Source organism: Thamnophis sirtalis, unplaced genomic scaffold, assembly GCF_051295495.1.
Source record: "Thamnophis sirtalis isolate CommonGarterSnake01/CBP01778 unplaced genomic scaffold, rThaSir2_p1.2 scaffold_1, whole genome shotgun sequence".
Lineage (NCBI taxonomy): Eukaryota > Metazoa > Chordata > Lepidosauria > Squamata > Natricidae > Thamnophis > Thamnophis sirtalis.
Window position 1 is genome coordinate 110,372,796 of NW_028261381.1, and position 18,443 is coordinate 110,391,238.

Below are 18,443 nucleotides of genomic sequence, written 5' to 3' on the forward strand. Positions count from 1 at the left end.
TTGTAGATTTTTTTTCACTTCAAACAGTCACTAAATGGTTTTAAGTCAAGGACTACTTGTATAAAGGGAGTGTTAAATAGATAGTTCTTAAAAGAAAATAGTCACAAAGCTATCCTTTCATTTTTAATCAGACCAATATTTGGAATCTTTTAAAAAGGCATTGAATTAACTGAATGATTATATTTGTATTCTTTAAATAATTCTTGTTCTGATTATGACTTATTCTCAATTACCTTTTGAAGAAAATGTAATTGTTAACTTACTGTTTGCCTCTGATCTTCCTAAGATCTTACCTATCCAGGCCCACAATCTTCAGCTTCAGGTGTGGCATGTCCGTTTGCCCAATCTCTGAGAATAAAACTAGGTTATCTACTTGAGCACCCATAAAGCACCCATTTTGGACCTTATTTTAGAATTCACTTTTTCAATTGAAGAAAATTTATAAAATCTCTGGAGCGTGTGTTCCTTCATTTCTTCTATTCACAGTTAGATTAACATGTAAAAAAAATGAACGTGGTTTATTCATTCCATATCTTTCTAAAATTGACATAACATAAAGGAAGTATAATTTGAAATTTGTTAGTATTTCTTCAGTCCTCCAGATGTAAAAATAAATAAAGGGGAAAAGTCAAGCCAATATAGTGAGTTAGTTTTTATATTTGTTTATAATAATTTAGTGTTTGGTGTTCATTTTTCATATGTATTATGAACTGAACCTTTAGAAAGGTGATCTAAACATATGAGTGTTAATTCCAATTCTTAGACTGATACACAATCATATATTTTGGTTGTCATATGTTCTGTCAAAATTCAGCAAAATTGAGTTTACCGTTTTGATATGACAGATTGTCTCTCCAACCGCTATTCTTACTTTTTAAAAGAATAAACCTTAGAGTTGAAAATAACTTTTTTTAAAAAAAAGATCTATGTCAAATGATATAACAGCAAATACATTTCATGGTAATTTCTTCTTCTGAAGGCTAGTAGATTATGGTTCACTTATTGCTCCATTGACGGTTTACTTGTTTTTCATGTGTACTAGAAATGTTGTCAGTTTATAGTTAGTTATAATTTGGTTGGTTGACCGATTTAATTTATGATAACAAAGTGATTAAGTGGGAATGATGTCCGCTACAGTGGTAGTTAGGAATAGACTGTATTGAAGGAAAAAAATGAAATCAATAATGCTTTGTACTAGTGGAAAATACTTAGGTTTGCCAAGGTATGCATTTGTTTTTGTCAGTGTACTACACTACAAATCTTGGGGGAACAGAGGCTAATGAGACATAAAATAAGAGAGTTGAAGAATGTCCAATCACCAAGAAAGAGTAACAACAGATAACTAGACTGTAGTGATACTGTTAAGGAACAAGCACAGAAGATGCTACGTAATCAGCAAATGACAGCTCAGAAAGCACCAAGGGCTCCGAAGTAAAAGCTTAAGTAAGCTTAGGTTAGTTTATTAAAGGAAAACCCAAATAAAATAATCAGTATATCTGCTGTTCATTGTAAATGGTAAAATGTTAGCAGGGAAAAAACAGACTAACTCAACTCAGAATTTCAGAACAGAATAGAGCTGGAAGGGACATTGGAAATTTTCTAGTCCAACCCTCTGCTCAAGCAGGAGACTGTATACTATTTCAGAAAGGTGACTGTACAGTCTTTTCTTAACCCAACTCGCCAACCCCTCCAGGACAAAAAGGGAAACAGAACCTTGAATAAATTGCAGTCAGCAGTGACTAAAAATTGGCAAATTAGGAGCATGTGGGCTGATCGGATTAGGGTTCTTAGCTTCAGTTGTAGACTGCATATCCATCTTCCTATCCTATGAATCCATCATCCTTCCTTTCTGTACCTTTACTTAATATCTAACAATGTCCTTTGTTCCAATGGTAGCATAAGGAGTCATAGTAAAGGAAAGGCTCCAGGAAGATTGGGTAGCAGGCCAACACACAGGTCACATGAAGTACAGTGAGTCAGAGGACTAAGGACTCAAGTCTTGCCCTATTCACCCAGTAAGACTTCTGGATTTATTCTTGACTGAAATTAGGAACAACCAAAATGTTCAATTCTTGCCAAATTATAGTTCATCCTGAACTGTTTGGCAGAATTTCTGAGCTGCAATTTGGTGGTACTTAAAAGTTTGCGAACTGTTTTGAATTTTTAATATTTCTGAATAAACATGATCTAAAAGATCTGTTTTCCAGATATGAATCATTTTCCTCGATAATTACATGAACAAGAATTATGTTTTTGATTAATTGGTTTAATTGAGTTCTCTTTATCTAGTGTCAGAATCTATGTGGAGAACAGACTATGCTTTAAATCGTATTTATGCAGAAATAATAATTCAAAAGGGTTCACAAAGTGGGAAACCACTTTTAGGCATCACTATGTGTTTTGGGTTTCTGAAACAAAACAACATTTTTGCAAAAGGGACACCGTGTTGCACACTAAGCAATCTAACCTCAATGCTGGGGAACATTCTACAATAAGAGTGTGAAACTCATGACACAGTGGTGTCACATGATGTATTAGGACTTTTTTCCGCTAAACCAGGCATGGGCATGGATAGCACGAGATGCATCCAGCCCATGGGCCGGGAGTTTGACAGCCCTATTCCTCAGGATCAAAAAGTTGATCTGTAGGCATATTGAAAGCAATGAAGCAAATACCAATAGACAGTATGTATTTGTCAAGAACGAATCTTGCCGAGATTAATCTTATTTCATTTTCTGATCAGGTAACTTCCTTAAGAAATCAGAGTTTACTGAATGAATGAACAGGAAAAGCAAACAGAAGTTTGGCAGGGGAATAAGATGAGCAGAGGAAAGAGGCAGAAAAGAGAACAAGAATCAAGAAGATGGAAAGTCTAATTTAGATTTAGATTTTAGATTTATTTATTTATAGGCCGCCCTTTTCCCTGAGGGGACTCAGGACGGCTTACAATCAAAAAAGGAAGGGGAGTGTAGGACAATACCAAAAAGAAATGTGCACAAAGTAAATTAGACAGTAAAACTCAACATTCACTCAGCATTCGGGAGGGGCGAAAATAAGATTATCCCCAGGCCTGACGGGCTAGCCAGTTCTTGAGGGCTGTGCGGAAGGCCTGGACGGTGGTGAGGGTACGAATCTCCACGGGGAGATTGTTCCATAGTGTCGGAGCCGCAACAGAGAAGGCTCTCCTCTCTTGCCCATCAAGCTTATCAAGAAAGATGAGAGTTACTTGAATTAGAAAGAGGAAGCTTTTGGAGGTAGAGTGGGAGCAAGGAACCTCCAGAAGATAAGAAAAAGTCATGTGGAGGAATGTGAGAGAAAGGCCCAAGTCTGTAAGGAAGAGCTTTTATACTGGTTGTGATTTCTGAAAAAAATCATGAAACTGGATCTCTGAAAAATCATGAAAGAGGATTGGAGAAAAGGCAAAGTTATTCTTATTTTCAGAAAGGGGGATAAAGAGGACCCAGAGAACTGCAGGCCAATTATCTTAATGTCAATAATAAGCCAAATTTTAGAATGTTTTATTAAGCAGTTTGTGAGCTTTTCCAAAACAATGTATTGCTTTGCAGGAGCCAACATGGGTTTATCGAGAATAATTCTCGCCCAAACAATATGATCTCTCTTTTAAATAGAATGATAGTCTGGTTGACCACAGAAATGTGGTGGATAAAGGGCACCTTGATTTTAAAGTATTAATTAGCATTGCTCCCTACACCACTCCGGAATTTTAGCAAAGATGGGAAAATGACTAAATTATGCTACCACTAGATGGATAGAGGCGGTTTAAACAATAATATCTAATCCATATATATCTGTGGCTCTATGTCAAAATAGGAGAAAGTATGAGTCTCATGTTTTTTCATATTTGTAGATTACACAAAAATGTAGGATATTAATCAAATTTCAGGAGGACATTAAGCTGTAACAATAAGCGTAAATCAGCACGATGAATTTCAACAAGGACAGATGCAGAGCCCTACACTCAAATGGGGGGGGGATCAAAACTGAACATAGAATATAGGGGTGGTGAAGAACATTAATGGCAGCAATATGCAGAAAGGATCACAAACTGCAAATCTGCAAGAAAAACAAATATGCTGCATTAGGAGATGGTGAATTCTATCGTGCTGTAAATGTTTAAAGGGGTGGGATGGCCAACTTTTGAGGATGCTATAATAGCAGATTCCTGCAGTTACCCATGGATTCCAACCCCTTACATTCTGTAATTATTTATGTTTCGTTATACTCTACAAGTAAAACATGACCCTTGTGGCTTCCAGCTAAACATGCCATAAAAGCACTAAATTGATAGTCTACTCCTTTGGAAACATTGCTTGATACTTCATTAACTCACTTCTGTACATATGTTATCCAGCTAATTTTGTAATTTAATTCAACAACCATAGAGATTTTTGGGAAATCAGAAAAATTATACTGTGGAGGCAAAGGCAGAGAACAAAAGCATTCTGCCAACGCAGAAGCAACAACAGATGTAAACATTTTAAGAAATCCAAGCAGAGGATTTGCAAGAAATATATAAAACCTCAGCATGAAGTGCAGAATAATTTTTTTTATATAAGTATATTTGTCCTACTTTTAAAAACTTTTTTTAAAAATGCAAAAGCCCAGAGCCTGGTTTCACTTAATATATAGACGCCAAGCTGGAAAAATGATCTAAGCTTACTCGTTTCCATTTATTGAATCTCACAATTGCTGAAATTGTAACCTTGCCTCAACACACAGTCAAAATTCATTCCTTTGCAGCTAATATTGTAAGGAAAATATTTGGGACTAAATCTCCAGTGACTTATCCATGGCTTAAGTACCGATTTGAACAAAATTACTCAATACATCAGGAGATACCAGTTGCATTTGGTCTATTTATTTATTTGTTGTGCTTAAGGTAGCATTTAAACATTTTTTTAAAGTTAAGTTTTCCTATCTGTATTAGCTGATTTAATAGCGGCTATTTGCTTTCTGAAACCACCCAGTATTGTATCAGGGCTCACTTCCATATTGGTATTTACACAAAATCATTAAGAGAATTTGCCAGAAGAAAATAAAATGAACCATTTTAAATAACTTTAACCAACCCTAATTAAAAGGATGTTGTTGCTTGGATTATCTTTACAAATTGTTGATGTTATACCATTTTGGTCATAGGGATTACATACCCTAATTTAAGTCTTTTAGTCAAACAGTATCTGCCATACAATCTTTTTCTAATACACTGTATTTGATTTAAACAAATAGCATTAGTGATATAATTTATCCTGTAGATGATTGGACTGGTTTGTATGAAGGCGAACCTGAACACAACTTCCAGAGGGCACCTATTGTAAGTGCAGTAGTCCCGGATATTTTTTGACAACAAGGACCAGTTTCATGGAATACAGTTTTTCCACAGACTAGGTGTGGAGGGGGGAATGGTTTCGGTTTCACTAGCTCATCTGCTGCTTACTTCCAGTTGTGTGGCCTGGTTTCTAACAAGCCACAGGCCTCTACCAGTCCATGGCCCGGGGTTGGAGACCCTGGTAAGTATATGGGTTGGTTGTACATTTTAACAGTAACACTATAAAGCTATAAAATACTTTTTTAAACTACAAGGCATTATATTTTCTAATGCCTTTGAATACCGTTGCAATCAAGTATTCACCATATTTCTGTTTGTATGGGTGCAAGAGACAATTTTTGTTGATGTATACAGTATCTACACTAATTGGTTAGGATAGGTATCATAATGTTGCTACTACTGGGGCCAGAATGTTAGGCAAATTCTGCTATTGATCTAGTTTTACAATTGGGATGTGTTGCTTATCCTAGCTATCCTAGATTATTGTTAACACACACACACGCTTTCTCTCTATCTGCTATATTATGCTGGTATGGAAAATGATATTTCTTATTTTAATGTGCATGAAGATTTCTTACGGATTAAGAATCCTTAAGGATCCTTCTCAGACAAAGAAATACTTAACATTAAAAGCATGATACTATATAGACCAAGGATATGGAGTAGAACTTCAATAACAGGAGGAAAGAAAAATCACAAAATGCCAATAGTGTACATGAGAAATATCACAATTTATTTCAGCACCTACTAAAGTGTTATCACTTATGTTGGGCGTCCTTGAATGATTTGTAATCTTTTGTTTTCCTACCACTAGTTTTTAAATATTTTTTACATAGTGTAGTTTCTTTTTATCATTATATGGTAATAATTTTTGTATTAATAAGTGGTACAGAAATATATTTAATAAATAAAAGGATGATTGTATGATCATGAGCCATCAAGTAAGTGTCAACTCTTAGAACCATGTAGATATATTTTTTTTCATGAGGATTCTATCACCAAACAAAATTATACAAAATTATTATTACTCTGTTAGTTTGCATTTACACTGAAAGCTTCTGCACCAGAGACATATTCCTTTTGTGTCTAATCATATTTGGCCAAATAAAGTTTTCTATTCTGTTTGGCCAAATAAAGTTTTCTATTCTGTTCTGTTCCATTCTATCTTCTCTCTCAAGTCTGTCAAAGACATACCTTTCATCACTGTAACTGAATCCATCCACCTTGCAACTAACAGCCCTTTTCTTTCATTCTACTTTTCCCAGAACTATAAACTTCTCCAGAAAGCTAGATGTTTGCATATCATGTTTCCAGAGTGTAATTTGGCAGGGTCATTTGAGTCTTGAGTAGGAGTTCTGGATTGACTTATTTGAGATCCATTTGTTTAAATTCCTGCCATAGTATTCTCAGGAGTCTTCTCCAACACCAAAGTTCAAAAGGAACCAAGTTCCTCCTATGCTGCTTTTTCACAGTTCAACTTTCTCTTCCATAGATTATCATGGGGAAAACCATGACTTGTAGCACTCTGATCTTTTCTGATTAAGACATATCTAAGAATCTAAATATCTTTTCCAATACCACATTTGTTATCCTAACAAGTGCTACTCTAGTGTATTACTTGACTACTGGTTCTTTTCCTGTTGAGAGTCAATTCTAAAAAGCAGAAGGTACCTATCACTTCAGTATCATTATGGCCAGTTTTAAGCCTGGTTGCTGTTGTCATTAGTTTGATCTTTATATTTAAACTTAGTTACATTTTTTCACTGCTCCTTGATTTTCATTATTAGAGCTTCCAGAACATGTGCATTCTCAACTATCAGAATAGTATAGAAAGCATAGATAATTGTTGTTTCTTCCTCCAGTATTAAAACCACATTCATCATCTTCTAATCTACCTTCCCTCAGCACTTATTCAATATATACTTTGAATAAATATGGGGATAGTGTGCAGCCTTTCCTCACTTTTTTGCTGATCAGAAGACTGTTTCACCATGTTCTATCCATGTTCTAAATTTTGACTTTCTGACTTTTATATAAGTTTTGCATGAGGAGATGTTTTGGCATTCTCATATTTTAAGCACATTCTGCTACCTGATATGATCAACACAATCAAAGGCCTTCCTATAATCAACGAAGTACATATATGATATTTTTTGGCTTTTTCAATTATTTAATGTGCATCAGAAATAATTTCTCAAATTCCATGGCTTTTTCTAAAATCAGCTTCAACATTTGGAACGTTGCTTTCCAAGCTGGACTCTAATCTGTCTCGTGCGGTTGTAGGCATAATTTTCCTAGCTTATGAAATAACATAATGTACCCAAAGAACAGAAACTCTGCCCTTGTGGTGAAGGTAGCATTGACATTTGGGTAATGTATTACTCTGCTGCCTCTTTCATGGAACTCTCCAAAATGTACATCCTCTTTTTACTGATTTGAGTTAAAATATTCACAGATTCTCAACCATGCAAATTTAGGAGCTGCAGTTTTTTTCTGGATATTTATTGAATGTGGAGAAAGATGGTTTAGATTATAGATGTAGCCATAGATTTTGCTTGCTTGTCAGACTTCTTCAGGGTTGCAAAATTTTCAAGGATTTTTTTGTTTTTGTTTGCTTGCTTTGCTTTGATCACTTTTATAAATAAAAACATTGAATGTGCAAATCAAAAATAGAAGTGGGGTTTATTTAAGGGGATAATAGTTCAGGAATGCTCAGAGTATAAATAAGTCTATTGATTATGCTGCATTGCATGCATTTTTAACAAATGCTTTGAATACAATGGCTAAGGCACAAGGATAGAAACCAAGAGGCTGTTAGTTTTAATTCTGCCTTAGGCATAAAATCTGGCTGGGTGACTTTGGGACAGTTAATGTCCACTCAATTCTTCTCACAGGGTGGTTGTTCTAGGGATAAGAGGAAGAAGGAGTATTACGTATGTTCACTGCCTTGAGTTGCTTTAAAAATATAACAACCAGATGTTAAATATATTAAGGTAATGATTTAATAGCTGACCAACTGCAGTAAGGCTATAAACTGAGATGATGCAATGAGAATGAATTAGCAGGGTTATCACTTTAAGAGGCTGTCTATATAAGAGAGGCCCTGTGAGGACAGTTTCTCTTCCAGTGCGTGCTTGTGTTATTGTTGAAGATTGATTGATTACCTGGTTTTACCTAGTGTGTGTGTGTCTGTGTGTATATTTATAGATAAACCACTGTTTCAAAGACAAAACCTCTGCGTACTCTATTTTGCTACTGAGTTGTCTCACAAAAGTAGTCACACTCTGCATACTCTGACAAAATTAATAAATAATCTAGTAATTATTAAGTCATTTCTTAGCTTTATAATAAAGTAAACTTTGAAATGCCAATATTGTATGTTCTTTTATCAAATACCTCAATTAAAACACATTTTTTTTAAAAAGTGTTATAAATCCCTTGTTTATTTGAAACCTGGTTAAAACAGGTTCTATTTTCATATTCTTGCATGCAAAAAGCAATTCAGCAAGTTTATTTTTGCAATCCTTGGAAGCATTTTTCCCCTGTGTTCCTGCAGCCTACTTCATAGGGAATAGATTTATAAAAGAAAGTGGATAGTGTTCTACAGCTGGTTTTACTTTATATTGTTGTGATGAATTCATGCTGCTGATGTGGCAGTTCACATAAAATGTTACCTTTTTGATGTTCGTTTAATAATGCAAAATTTGGAATTGTCTGTATTGGAACAGATTATCTCCTGGTTCTGATGTCTACGTCACGGTGTCCTCCATGGCATTAGCAAGATCACAACAGTGTCGTAACTCTCCAAGCAATTTATCATCCTCAAGTGAAACTGGCTCTGGTGGAGGGACCTACAGGCAAAAATCTATGCCTGAAGGGTAGGTCTCATATTGCTTTATGCTTAGATCTTATTCTTCTTTTAATTTGCTCTTCAGTTGTTTTCATTTGAGAATCTGAAGAGAAAAAAAAATAAGGATACTTGGTCCTATAACAAGTGCTGCTCAGGTCTTGGCCTCTCTGTTCCTCAAACACAAAAAATAGTTAAATTAAAGGCTAGTATTCTGGTGCCTTGATTTCATAGTTTCTTGTATTGCCACATCTGAGGTAGCATCTTGAAAAACTATAATATCAGTTCTTTGCTAAAAAGTTAAACATTCCACATTAAAACTTGCTTAAGAATGTTTCTCTGCTTGTGCTGAATGTATTCACACTGACACAAAAAAAGATATGTTCAGGACAATCGTTTGCCCAAATCTCAACTTGTCTAGTTATTTTGCTATAACATAATCATTCATCTTCTTGTCATCTCCCTCTTCAGATATTGCAGATGTAACTGGCAGTGTTACATATCTTCATTCTTGGCTTCTGTCATACTCTTGATTAAGCTCAGAGAATGCAACTGAATATAAGAAACCAGTTTAAACCAAAAGCAGTTGTTCCCATATTGTGTTACTGGGCAGATTAGAAGTGTTATTGGTAACAAAATGTTGTATTAATTGTGAATGGCAGCCTCTTAAAAAATAGGAAAGTGAGCATATACAACAGCTACTGTGACTGAAAAAAAGTCATAATGTTCTTGACTTATGCAGTTAAATTCCTACCTATATAATTATTCAGAAGCAACAGGTTTCTAACAACCTATCACCATGTACAAGTATATGGTATCCTTGTACTTGAATATTATATTCAGTGTCTTAAAATCTTGTTATCCTTTAAAAGGCTAACAAAAATAATTAAGAATCTGAAATAATTTCTTCATAAGAAAAGGTTACAATCCTGGGGCTTTTTTATTAGGAGAAATGGTTAGTACAATAAGGACAAGATAGCATTGTGCGGAAGAACTGGTTAAAGAAGTTTTTTCCCTCTCACATCATTAGCGTCTAAAGCTAAATGATAACAAAATAAGAGAGATAAGATTGCTATCTTATACTACACTACCTCCTCCCACCAAAAAACCCTTGTTTGCATTAAAAAATAAATTTCAACTTAGCAATTTATGTTCTTATGGACAGACAAATTGAGGATAAGATTGAATAGCTACTAGTCATAATAGTTGCATGTTGCCTCCAGATCCAAGGCACTGTGAGCTGGAATAATGGTTGTTGTTACTGAATGGTAGGAAGGGCCTATGACTCTCATGACCATTGTTGAGTTGAGTAGCATTCTTCTTTTCCTAAGTCTGTTCAAGTAACCAAGTCATTGATACCACCTTGTTTAATCCCTGCCATCTGACCAACAAATTCTTTACTGTTAGCTCTGTCTTTAGTCTACTTCTTCATCTAACTTTTGTCCTCTGTCTAGTGGCTAATAACTCTTGCTGAAGGTATGAACCTTAGGGTAGCATATGATTTTTGCAAATCAATGATACAATTGACTGTAACTAACCATTTTGGGATGGTTGAACTGATTATAATCCAATACTTACAAAACATCTTTGAATGATATCCCATATGCAGAGTGGAATAATTGAGATTCCTTTACACAGATTTGGAATGAGTAGAAGATCTCCTGCCTCCATTGATAGACAGAACACAGATACCAGTGGCAGTGGCAAATCCACCCCAAGTTGGCAGAGAAGTGAGGATAGTATTGTTGATCAGATGGGTGAGTATTTCTTTCTTGCATATATTCTGTTTCTGGTACCCCAAGGTGACATTGGCAATCCATTCATATGCAATAAACATTTATCTTTTTTGTTTGTATTAATCAGAATGAATTATCATAACATGTATGCAACATTGGATGGCACTTATTTATTAGAACTAAAATGTTTGTAGGGAATAGATACATCATAATAGTCCAGTCCCTGGAGTGCTTTCACGGATAGTTGTACTATAGACATACTTGGCTTTATTCATGCTTATTTGTTTTAGCCCATGTACTTTGTTCCAAATATAGCATCTGGTTCATCAGCTTATTTTAATTTTCATTGTGCTCCTTTCTGACAGAAAGGGGTGTTCAGATAATTGTTTGATATGCTGACAATAATGTAAAAATGCAGTGAAATTTGTATTTAGTCAAGATATTTTCTCCTACTAATGAGTATGTAATTAGTTAAGATTTTAACTGAAAGAAATGTTCTCAGCCATGCAAATCCTCAGCATTCAACTGATATTTATTGTTGAGTCTTTGTATGGAGTTTTCAGCATCCAGGCCTGGTTCTATAATTTTTGTGCTTGAATCTATTACATTACATACCACTAAGATTTTTGAAATGATAGCAATTTAATATCCTTCTATTACATCCGTAGTGCATTGTGACAATGCTTTAGCAAAGAAGCCAACTAAGCCAAGCTAAGAGCATGGCTCCTTGGTGGGCTGTATAATGGAAGAAAGCAATATTTCTAGAAGAGTTTTGTATCATCATTTAATCTTAATTGTTGGGGACAATATGCTGATGCTATAAACCGTTTAGAGAGGACTAAAGCACTATGAAGTGGTATACAATTCTAAGTGCTATTGCTATATTGGATACTTGAGTAAAAAACACCAAAGAAATTTGGAAACAGATTTGCGGAGTAGAAATTGGCACAGGTCAAGCTCAGTTTCTTTAACTATTTAGAAGACCAAATGATGGGAAAATAAACATTCTGATAACAATTTTACCTTGAAAAGCAAACCTTTTATGAAATGCTACATTGAAAAGCAAAAAGATATTAAAGTATAGTTTTCTCAGGTAAACAAACATTTTTTCTGTCCTATCCTGTTTGACAATAATCTTGAAAGTAATCCTTTGTCCTGGACAAACTGAGTGATAGAAAATGGCATAATGAAAGAAACTGAAACTGCTCTAATTATGTTTATACTTATAGTAGATAGCTACTATGTTTTTGAGGAGAATTTAGGATGTAGTTAAATATTTAGTTATCACTTAGGGGCTGGGAAGAATTTTGAAATTAAAATACAGTATTGAGTTTCAAAATGTATACTTTGTTCTATTCATATTAAATCCATCTAGTTATTCCTCATCTCCCTCCGTGATCTACTTAGTAAGGAAAAAAAACCTGTGGATTATACATATCTGTAGTTTCCATTTGAAGAAACTATTTCAAGCACATTTGCTTTTTCATTTTTTATTGTGGTGATGATAAATGTGTGATTTTGCAGTTCATATATTATATGTTGTAGTTTTCAACATTAACTACCATAAAGTTCTGTTATAAAAGTACAACTTTCAAATATTTTTAATTAAAAAATAAAGGAGATAAGCAATTTGGTGAAAAAAGGACTGAGTACAATATTACCTCTAATATTACCTCTAAGGATAATATTACCAATATTAGCCTCTCTTACAATGGGGTTTTTTGTTATTAGACAAGTATCATTTTATACAAACCTAAATAACTGTATTCTTATAATTGTGAGTTATATTCAGCTGACATAATCAGGCAATCTTGCTAACAGAAGCATATTTTATTGAATAATAGATTCAGACAAGACTCCATTTTGGGCAACTTTCCTGTCCCCTCTTGATTTCTTATTCTGCCTCTTTTATTAAAATGTATAAAGTGGAAAGTAAAAAGGTTGCCAAAAAAAAATGCTGAAAATCCCCTACCTTGCTATTCCATTAAAACAAGCTTCTGATAGGGACAAATGATCCACAAGTGGAAAAATACTAAATAGATACAGCCTGATAATAGCAAAGATGTTATTCTTCAGCTTTAAGTCAGCAACGGTAGAAAACAGATGTTGTATTCTGCTTCTGGTTCTTATAGACTGGCAACAGATTCCCATTTTTAAAAAATTCCAGGCAATAGATTTTGTAAGTCTCCTGAATGAAAACACCCTTATTGTATGCTATATTACAGAAGCAACATGCCATCTGCCTGCAATGTCCAAAGTGCTGCCATCCTTCAGAGAAAGTCCAACAGGAAGACTGATGAGACAAGATCCAGTAGTTCACCTATCTCCAAATAAGCAGGGCCATGTAAGTTCATCTTCCATTTTTATTCAAGATGTCTTAATTAAAGTTATTGAAAGATAAAACGTCTCTTGAAAATTTGTGCTTTGCCCAAATTATGGTTGCTTCTCAGAGAACAAATACGCAGCCAATTTATAATAATCTCATACACTAATGAAAATACTTCCCTGCCAACTTAGGCAGAGTTTAGCTTCAAACTGTAATATGACATGTACTATGATCTGCAAATTTTCTTTTCAGAAAAATAAATAAATTTGTAGGATCTATCAACATTTTTACAGGAAAATAATTCTTATATCGATCCTTAGTTCTCTATTAATATAACTAATCCTTTGCTTGATGACCCTAATTGTGATTGGTAATACCTTTGCTAAGCAAGACAGTCATAATTCGAGAAACATCAAGAAGGCTGCTTAGAGTTATAATATTGCAACTCTTTAAGCTATGGGGAGATAGTTTGACCTCTATGCAGATTTGTAAGAGGTCAGAGTAAATTCGAGATTTATACATTGGGATTACAGGTAGTCCTCAATTTACGATCACAATTGAACCCAAAATTTCTGTTACTCAAGTCAGACAATTATTACATGAATTTTGCCTCATTTTACAATCTTTCTCACCACAGCTATTAAGTGAATCACTGTGGTTGTTAAATTAGTAACACCATTGTTAAGTGAATCTGGTTTCCATTGATTCTGCTTATCAGAAGGTTGCAGAAGGTGAGCCCAAGACACTACAACTGTCACAGATATGAGTAGTTGCCAAGTGTCTGAATTTTGATCACATGACCATGGAGATGCAATGGTCGTAAGTGTGTAAAACAATCAAAAGTCACTTTTTTCAGTGTCGTTGTAACTTCAAACTCTCACTGAATGAACTGTTGTAAGTTGAGGACTACCTGTATATAAAATATTCATGAAATCTTTTTTTCTAATATTTAACCATTTTGTACTTTTTAAGCATGTTATGAAAAGTAACACATTTAAAGAATATATTAAATTTGCATGGTGATAAATTTAAATTAAACACTTTAGAGATCTTTCATTGTTGTCTTTTAAGGGATGTTACAGGTTGATACTTCTCTAGTGGTATGTAGAAGGGAACGTTTCTCATTTTATGTTTGTAGATGGTTTTGTGTATTTTCCTTTACTATATAATTTCAATAATGAGCAGGTCATCCCACTTTATATGATTTCATTCCAAAATGTTGAATTTAATTCAAAATTTTGTGTGTGTCTATATATAGTCCGACAGCCACTATTCCAGCCACTCGAGCAGTAATACACTGTCCAGCAATGCTTCCAGTGTTCATAGTGATGAGAAGTGGTATGACAGTGGAGATAGGACTGAATCAGAGCTGAATAGTTACAACTACCTTCAAGGCACTTCTGCTGATAGTGGCATCGATACCACTTCATACGGTCCCAGCCACAGTAATTCAGCCTCTCTGGGAAACTCAGCAACATCGCCCCGATCAGGACTTATAAAAGAAAAAGTGGCATCACTTTGGCACAGTTCCAGTGAAGTGGTCTCCATTGCAGATCGGACTTTAGAGAAAGACAGCCACATGATGGACAGAAAAACAGAATCTTCACTGAGCTTGGATATCCATAACAAAAGTCAACCATCCTCCAATCCTTTAACAAGAGAAAACAGTGCTTTTAGCCTCAGTGATGCTGGTTCCCATGCAAGGTAATCTTTTAAAAAAATTATACATCTGAAGGCTCTTTCTATATATTTCTAGCTGCTTTTAGAAAATAACTATAGACATTACTTAGCAGCTTGAGCAGTTTGAAGAGATGCTGTGCAGAGAGTTTGAAAATGCAAGTATGTTTGCTCTTTCTTTTAGTGGATTGAGAATCACTCCATCTATCATAGGAGTTCTTAAACAGAAGTGTCTACATCATTGTATGAAATTTATATATTCTGCTTTTGGAATGGATGGCTATAATAAATCTCCATAATAATATTAATAATACATGCATATGCTAAATAATATATTTATGTGGTAACATTGTATAATAATAAATCTTCCTTTGAAGTATAAATTTTATGGATGGGTCTTGGCATTAATATGAAAGTGGTTCAACATTGCTGCCTTCTCAAATATTTTTAATTTTTCAATCTAGCCTACATTTCTGGGATTTTTGGTGACCTTCCACCTGGGAAGAAGTGCTTAGGGGTTTTTTAGATTAATTAGATGCTACATAATTAGTGTGTAATAATAATGTTATATTTGGAATATTGCACAACAGGCAGTCACAATTTATTTTTCAGATTATTTGTGAATTATTGATAGGCTATCTAGGAACTCCTATGGAAAATGATTGAACAGAATGGCTTGAACGTACAGGAATTCAACTGTTAACTTGGAATTGTAGAAGACATTAGTAATAGTTAATGTTTACACTAACTGACAGCACATGATATCATGAATAAAGACTTGAGTCTAAACTGTTCGGAATAATTGTGTTACTGATTTAAAATTAAAATTAATTAATTTCAGATTAAAGCTTTTCTAGAGTACTTTAGAATAAAAGTATTCCTTGGTCTTCGTAAAAGTCCTTTGTTTTGTTTTGGATCACAAGTGGAAAGAACTAGTAGTGTTAATTGTATACTTACCAAACTGAGTAGTCTCTATGTCAAATTTGGTTTATGGCTATGCCTATCTCCTTTAAAAATTTGTACTTGCAAAACTGTGATGGCATTGCAAAAACTTTATTTGCTGAACTTTGCTTCTCAAATTCTTGTGACAAATTTACAATTTCTGACTTTGCAACTTTTCCTAACACTTGGAGAACTTTGCTAATGTCATTCATTTTATGTTAAAATCAGTATTCTAAATGAATGTATGTGCTGATAATGGCAATGAATGATGATTTTAAATTATAAAATGTGCTAGCTGCACGAAATTTCAAAATCTTATTCTTCCTCTGGTCAAACTATAGCATCTCTATCCCACTATTAAGTTAAAATGAGATGTTCAGTAAGTGATAGGCATGTCAGCAGCCAAAATTGTCTCAACTGGGTCAGCCTGAAAGTTCTAATTCCCTGCTAGACTATAACATTGCCAACTTATCTAGGGTTGTATCATGTTGAAGCCAGAAGCTAAAATGAATTTATTTATTTATTTTTTATTTATTTATTTATTTATTTATTTATTTATTTATTTATTTATTTATTTATTTATTTATTTATTTACCAAATAACTTGTTTTGATTGCCAAATTGAAAAGACCCCCTGAAGAGTTACATTAAAAACTCAATAAAATAATCAAGATATAAAATGTAGAAGTATGCAACTTCTTAAGAAGGTTCTAATGCATTATGTTCTGCTTGTGAGGACTCCATGGACCATAGTTTGTCCCTTGTGGAAACAAAATATTAGATTTGATAGTTTCTAAATTCATGACATGAAAAGAAGTAATTTATTGTGAGTAATGTACAATGTTAGCTAAGTCATCCACTGGTATTTATCTTTAGAAAATATTTGAAATCTGCATGTTAGATGATATATCTTTTATTAACGCAAACCATGCTGGTTTGTAGGGAAGCAGACGATATGGCATATTTCTACAATTAGTTGAGTCCTGGAATTTATGAAGGATTAATACATTTTACTAAACATGAATAGGTGTTTTTTTTAAAAAAAATCTTGTTATAATTTTTTGACATGTTAGGAGTTTCTTGCCTGTTAAATTCAGCGTGTAGAGCTAAACAATATGATAAAATGGGCATACAAAATCTCTTAGCGTTGATCCTTGCTTTGTTGGAACCCTATTGTATTATAAAAAGAAATGAAGAACTTTTATAGATTTTGGAAGAAGCTTCAGTAATTCAACAATTGGACCCAACTTCTCTCCTAGAAGTTATCTACTCCAAAGAAAAATGTCTCATCTGCTTTATCACTGCCAATAATATAATTAGTGTTTCTCTTAAAATATTGTCTTTTATCCAAAGAAAGGATGAAATATGTCTTTTCATAAAACATCTACCATAAGTGAAAGTGAGCGATTCTCTTCCCTTTTAACTTTTTCATCTTCCCTCAAAATCTGCTTTGGAAAATTTTTTAATTTTGCAAGGTGCACAGCAACAGCAAGCTAGAAAAGCAAGTAGAAAGTTCTGTGGTAAGTTTAGGACTTCTTCTCATGTGAAATTGACATCCTTCTTAAATTAGAAGTAGTCCTTATGTAGTGACTTCAATTGAGACCAGTAACTCAGTTGTTAAGTGAAGCAGTCGCTAAGTGAAATTGCAACCATGATTGTGATCTTTCAACTTTCCTTTGCTTTACAAACCTGTGAAGGTCATAAATCAAAGGACTGGTTGCATGGTTATTTTTTCATCACAGTTGTAAATGTGATGAAGAACTATCTGTATCATTCTTTTGCCAACCAATGACACTGTTGTCTGTTTACATATAATTAGAATTGCCCTTCAGGGGAAAAAAAAACATTTTCTATATTTGTGTGTGTAAAAATTATTTCATAATTTGTCAATCTTGCACATAAGTAATTTCCACCTAGTGCTGTTAGATAGTCATAATTTGCTTTCCTCATTAAGATTGGCTCTAAGAATAGATTAGGAGTAGGTGTGTTTGTAGTAGTGAAGGCCAGGTTTTATTCTTCAGTTTAAATAGGTTTGAATCCTTTATTCTAATATCGTGAAAGGAAAGCATATAACAATTGTATTCTGTGTTACAGAGGGCAATTTTGAAATGAATTGCGTACAATGAAAAATTATACAGTTTTGTCTTTCTTATGCTTCTTTCCCAGTACCATGGGTTCCCGACATTCTGCCAGCTCCATTGTTTTCACCAGTGCCAGAAGTTCACCTAAAGAAGAGCTTCATTCTGCCACTTCCCCACAGTTAGCACCTTCTTTCTCCTCTTCTTCCTCCTCTTCTGGTCCTAGAACTTTCTACCCACGTCAGGGTGCTACTAGCAAGTACCTGATTGGATGGAAAAAACCTGAAGGGACAATAAACTCTGTGGGGTTTATGGATTCGAGAAAGTAAGATCATTTTGGTTCTATTTTAATGGGTGTTTAATGGGTGAAAAGGCCTCTTTGTATTTTTCTCATGGAAAACTTTTAAGAGGGTTAAAAGGAGTGGCAATTTAAGCCAATTGAAGGGCTTTTAAAAGAAAACCTCCCAAGAGATTTATTGTCTGCTTTT

General features: G+C 34.1%; 1 protein-coding gene across 5 annotated transcripts in view; it reads left to right on the forward strand.

Annotated features, from left to right (window-relative positions):
* Positions 1-18,443, forward strand: part of SIPA1L1 (signal induced proliferation associated 1 like 1) — a 155,391-nt gene that overhangs the window by 120,011 nt on the left and 16,937 nt on the right. For 3 of the 5 annotated variants that reach the window (XM_087721734.1, XM_087721744.1, XM_087721736.1), the window contains 5 exons: positions 9,079-9,228; positions 10,836-10,954; positions 13,159-13,277; positions 14,518-14,963; positions 18,044-18,280. In XM_087721734.1, the coding sequence (XP_087577860.1) occupies positions 9,079-9,228; positions 10,836-10,954; positions 13,159-13,277; positions 14,518-14,963; positions 18,044-18,280 (1,071 nt within the window). The remainder of the gene's footprint in view (positions 1-9,078; positions 9,229-10,835; positions 10,955-13,158; positions 13,278-14,517; positions 14,964-18,043; positions 18,281-18,443) is intronic. The other 2 variants (XM_087721751.1, XM_087721762.1) reach the window with 2 other exon arrangements.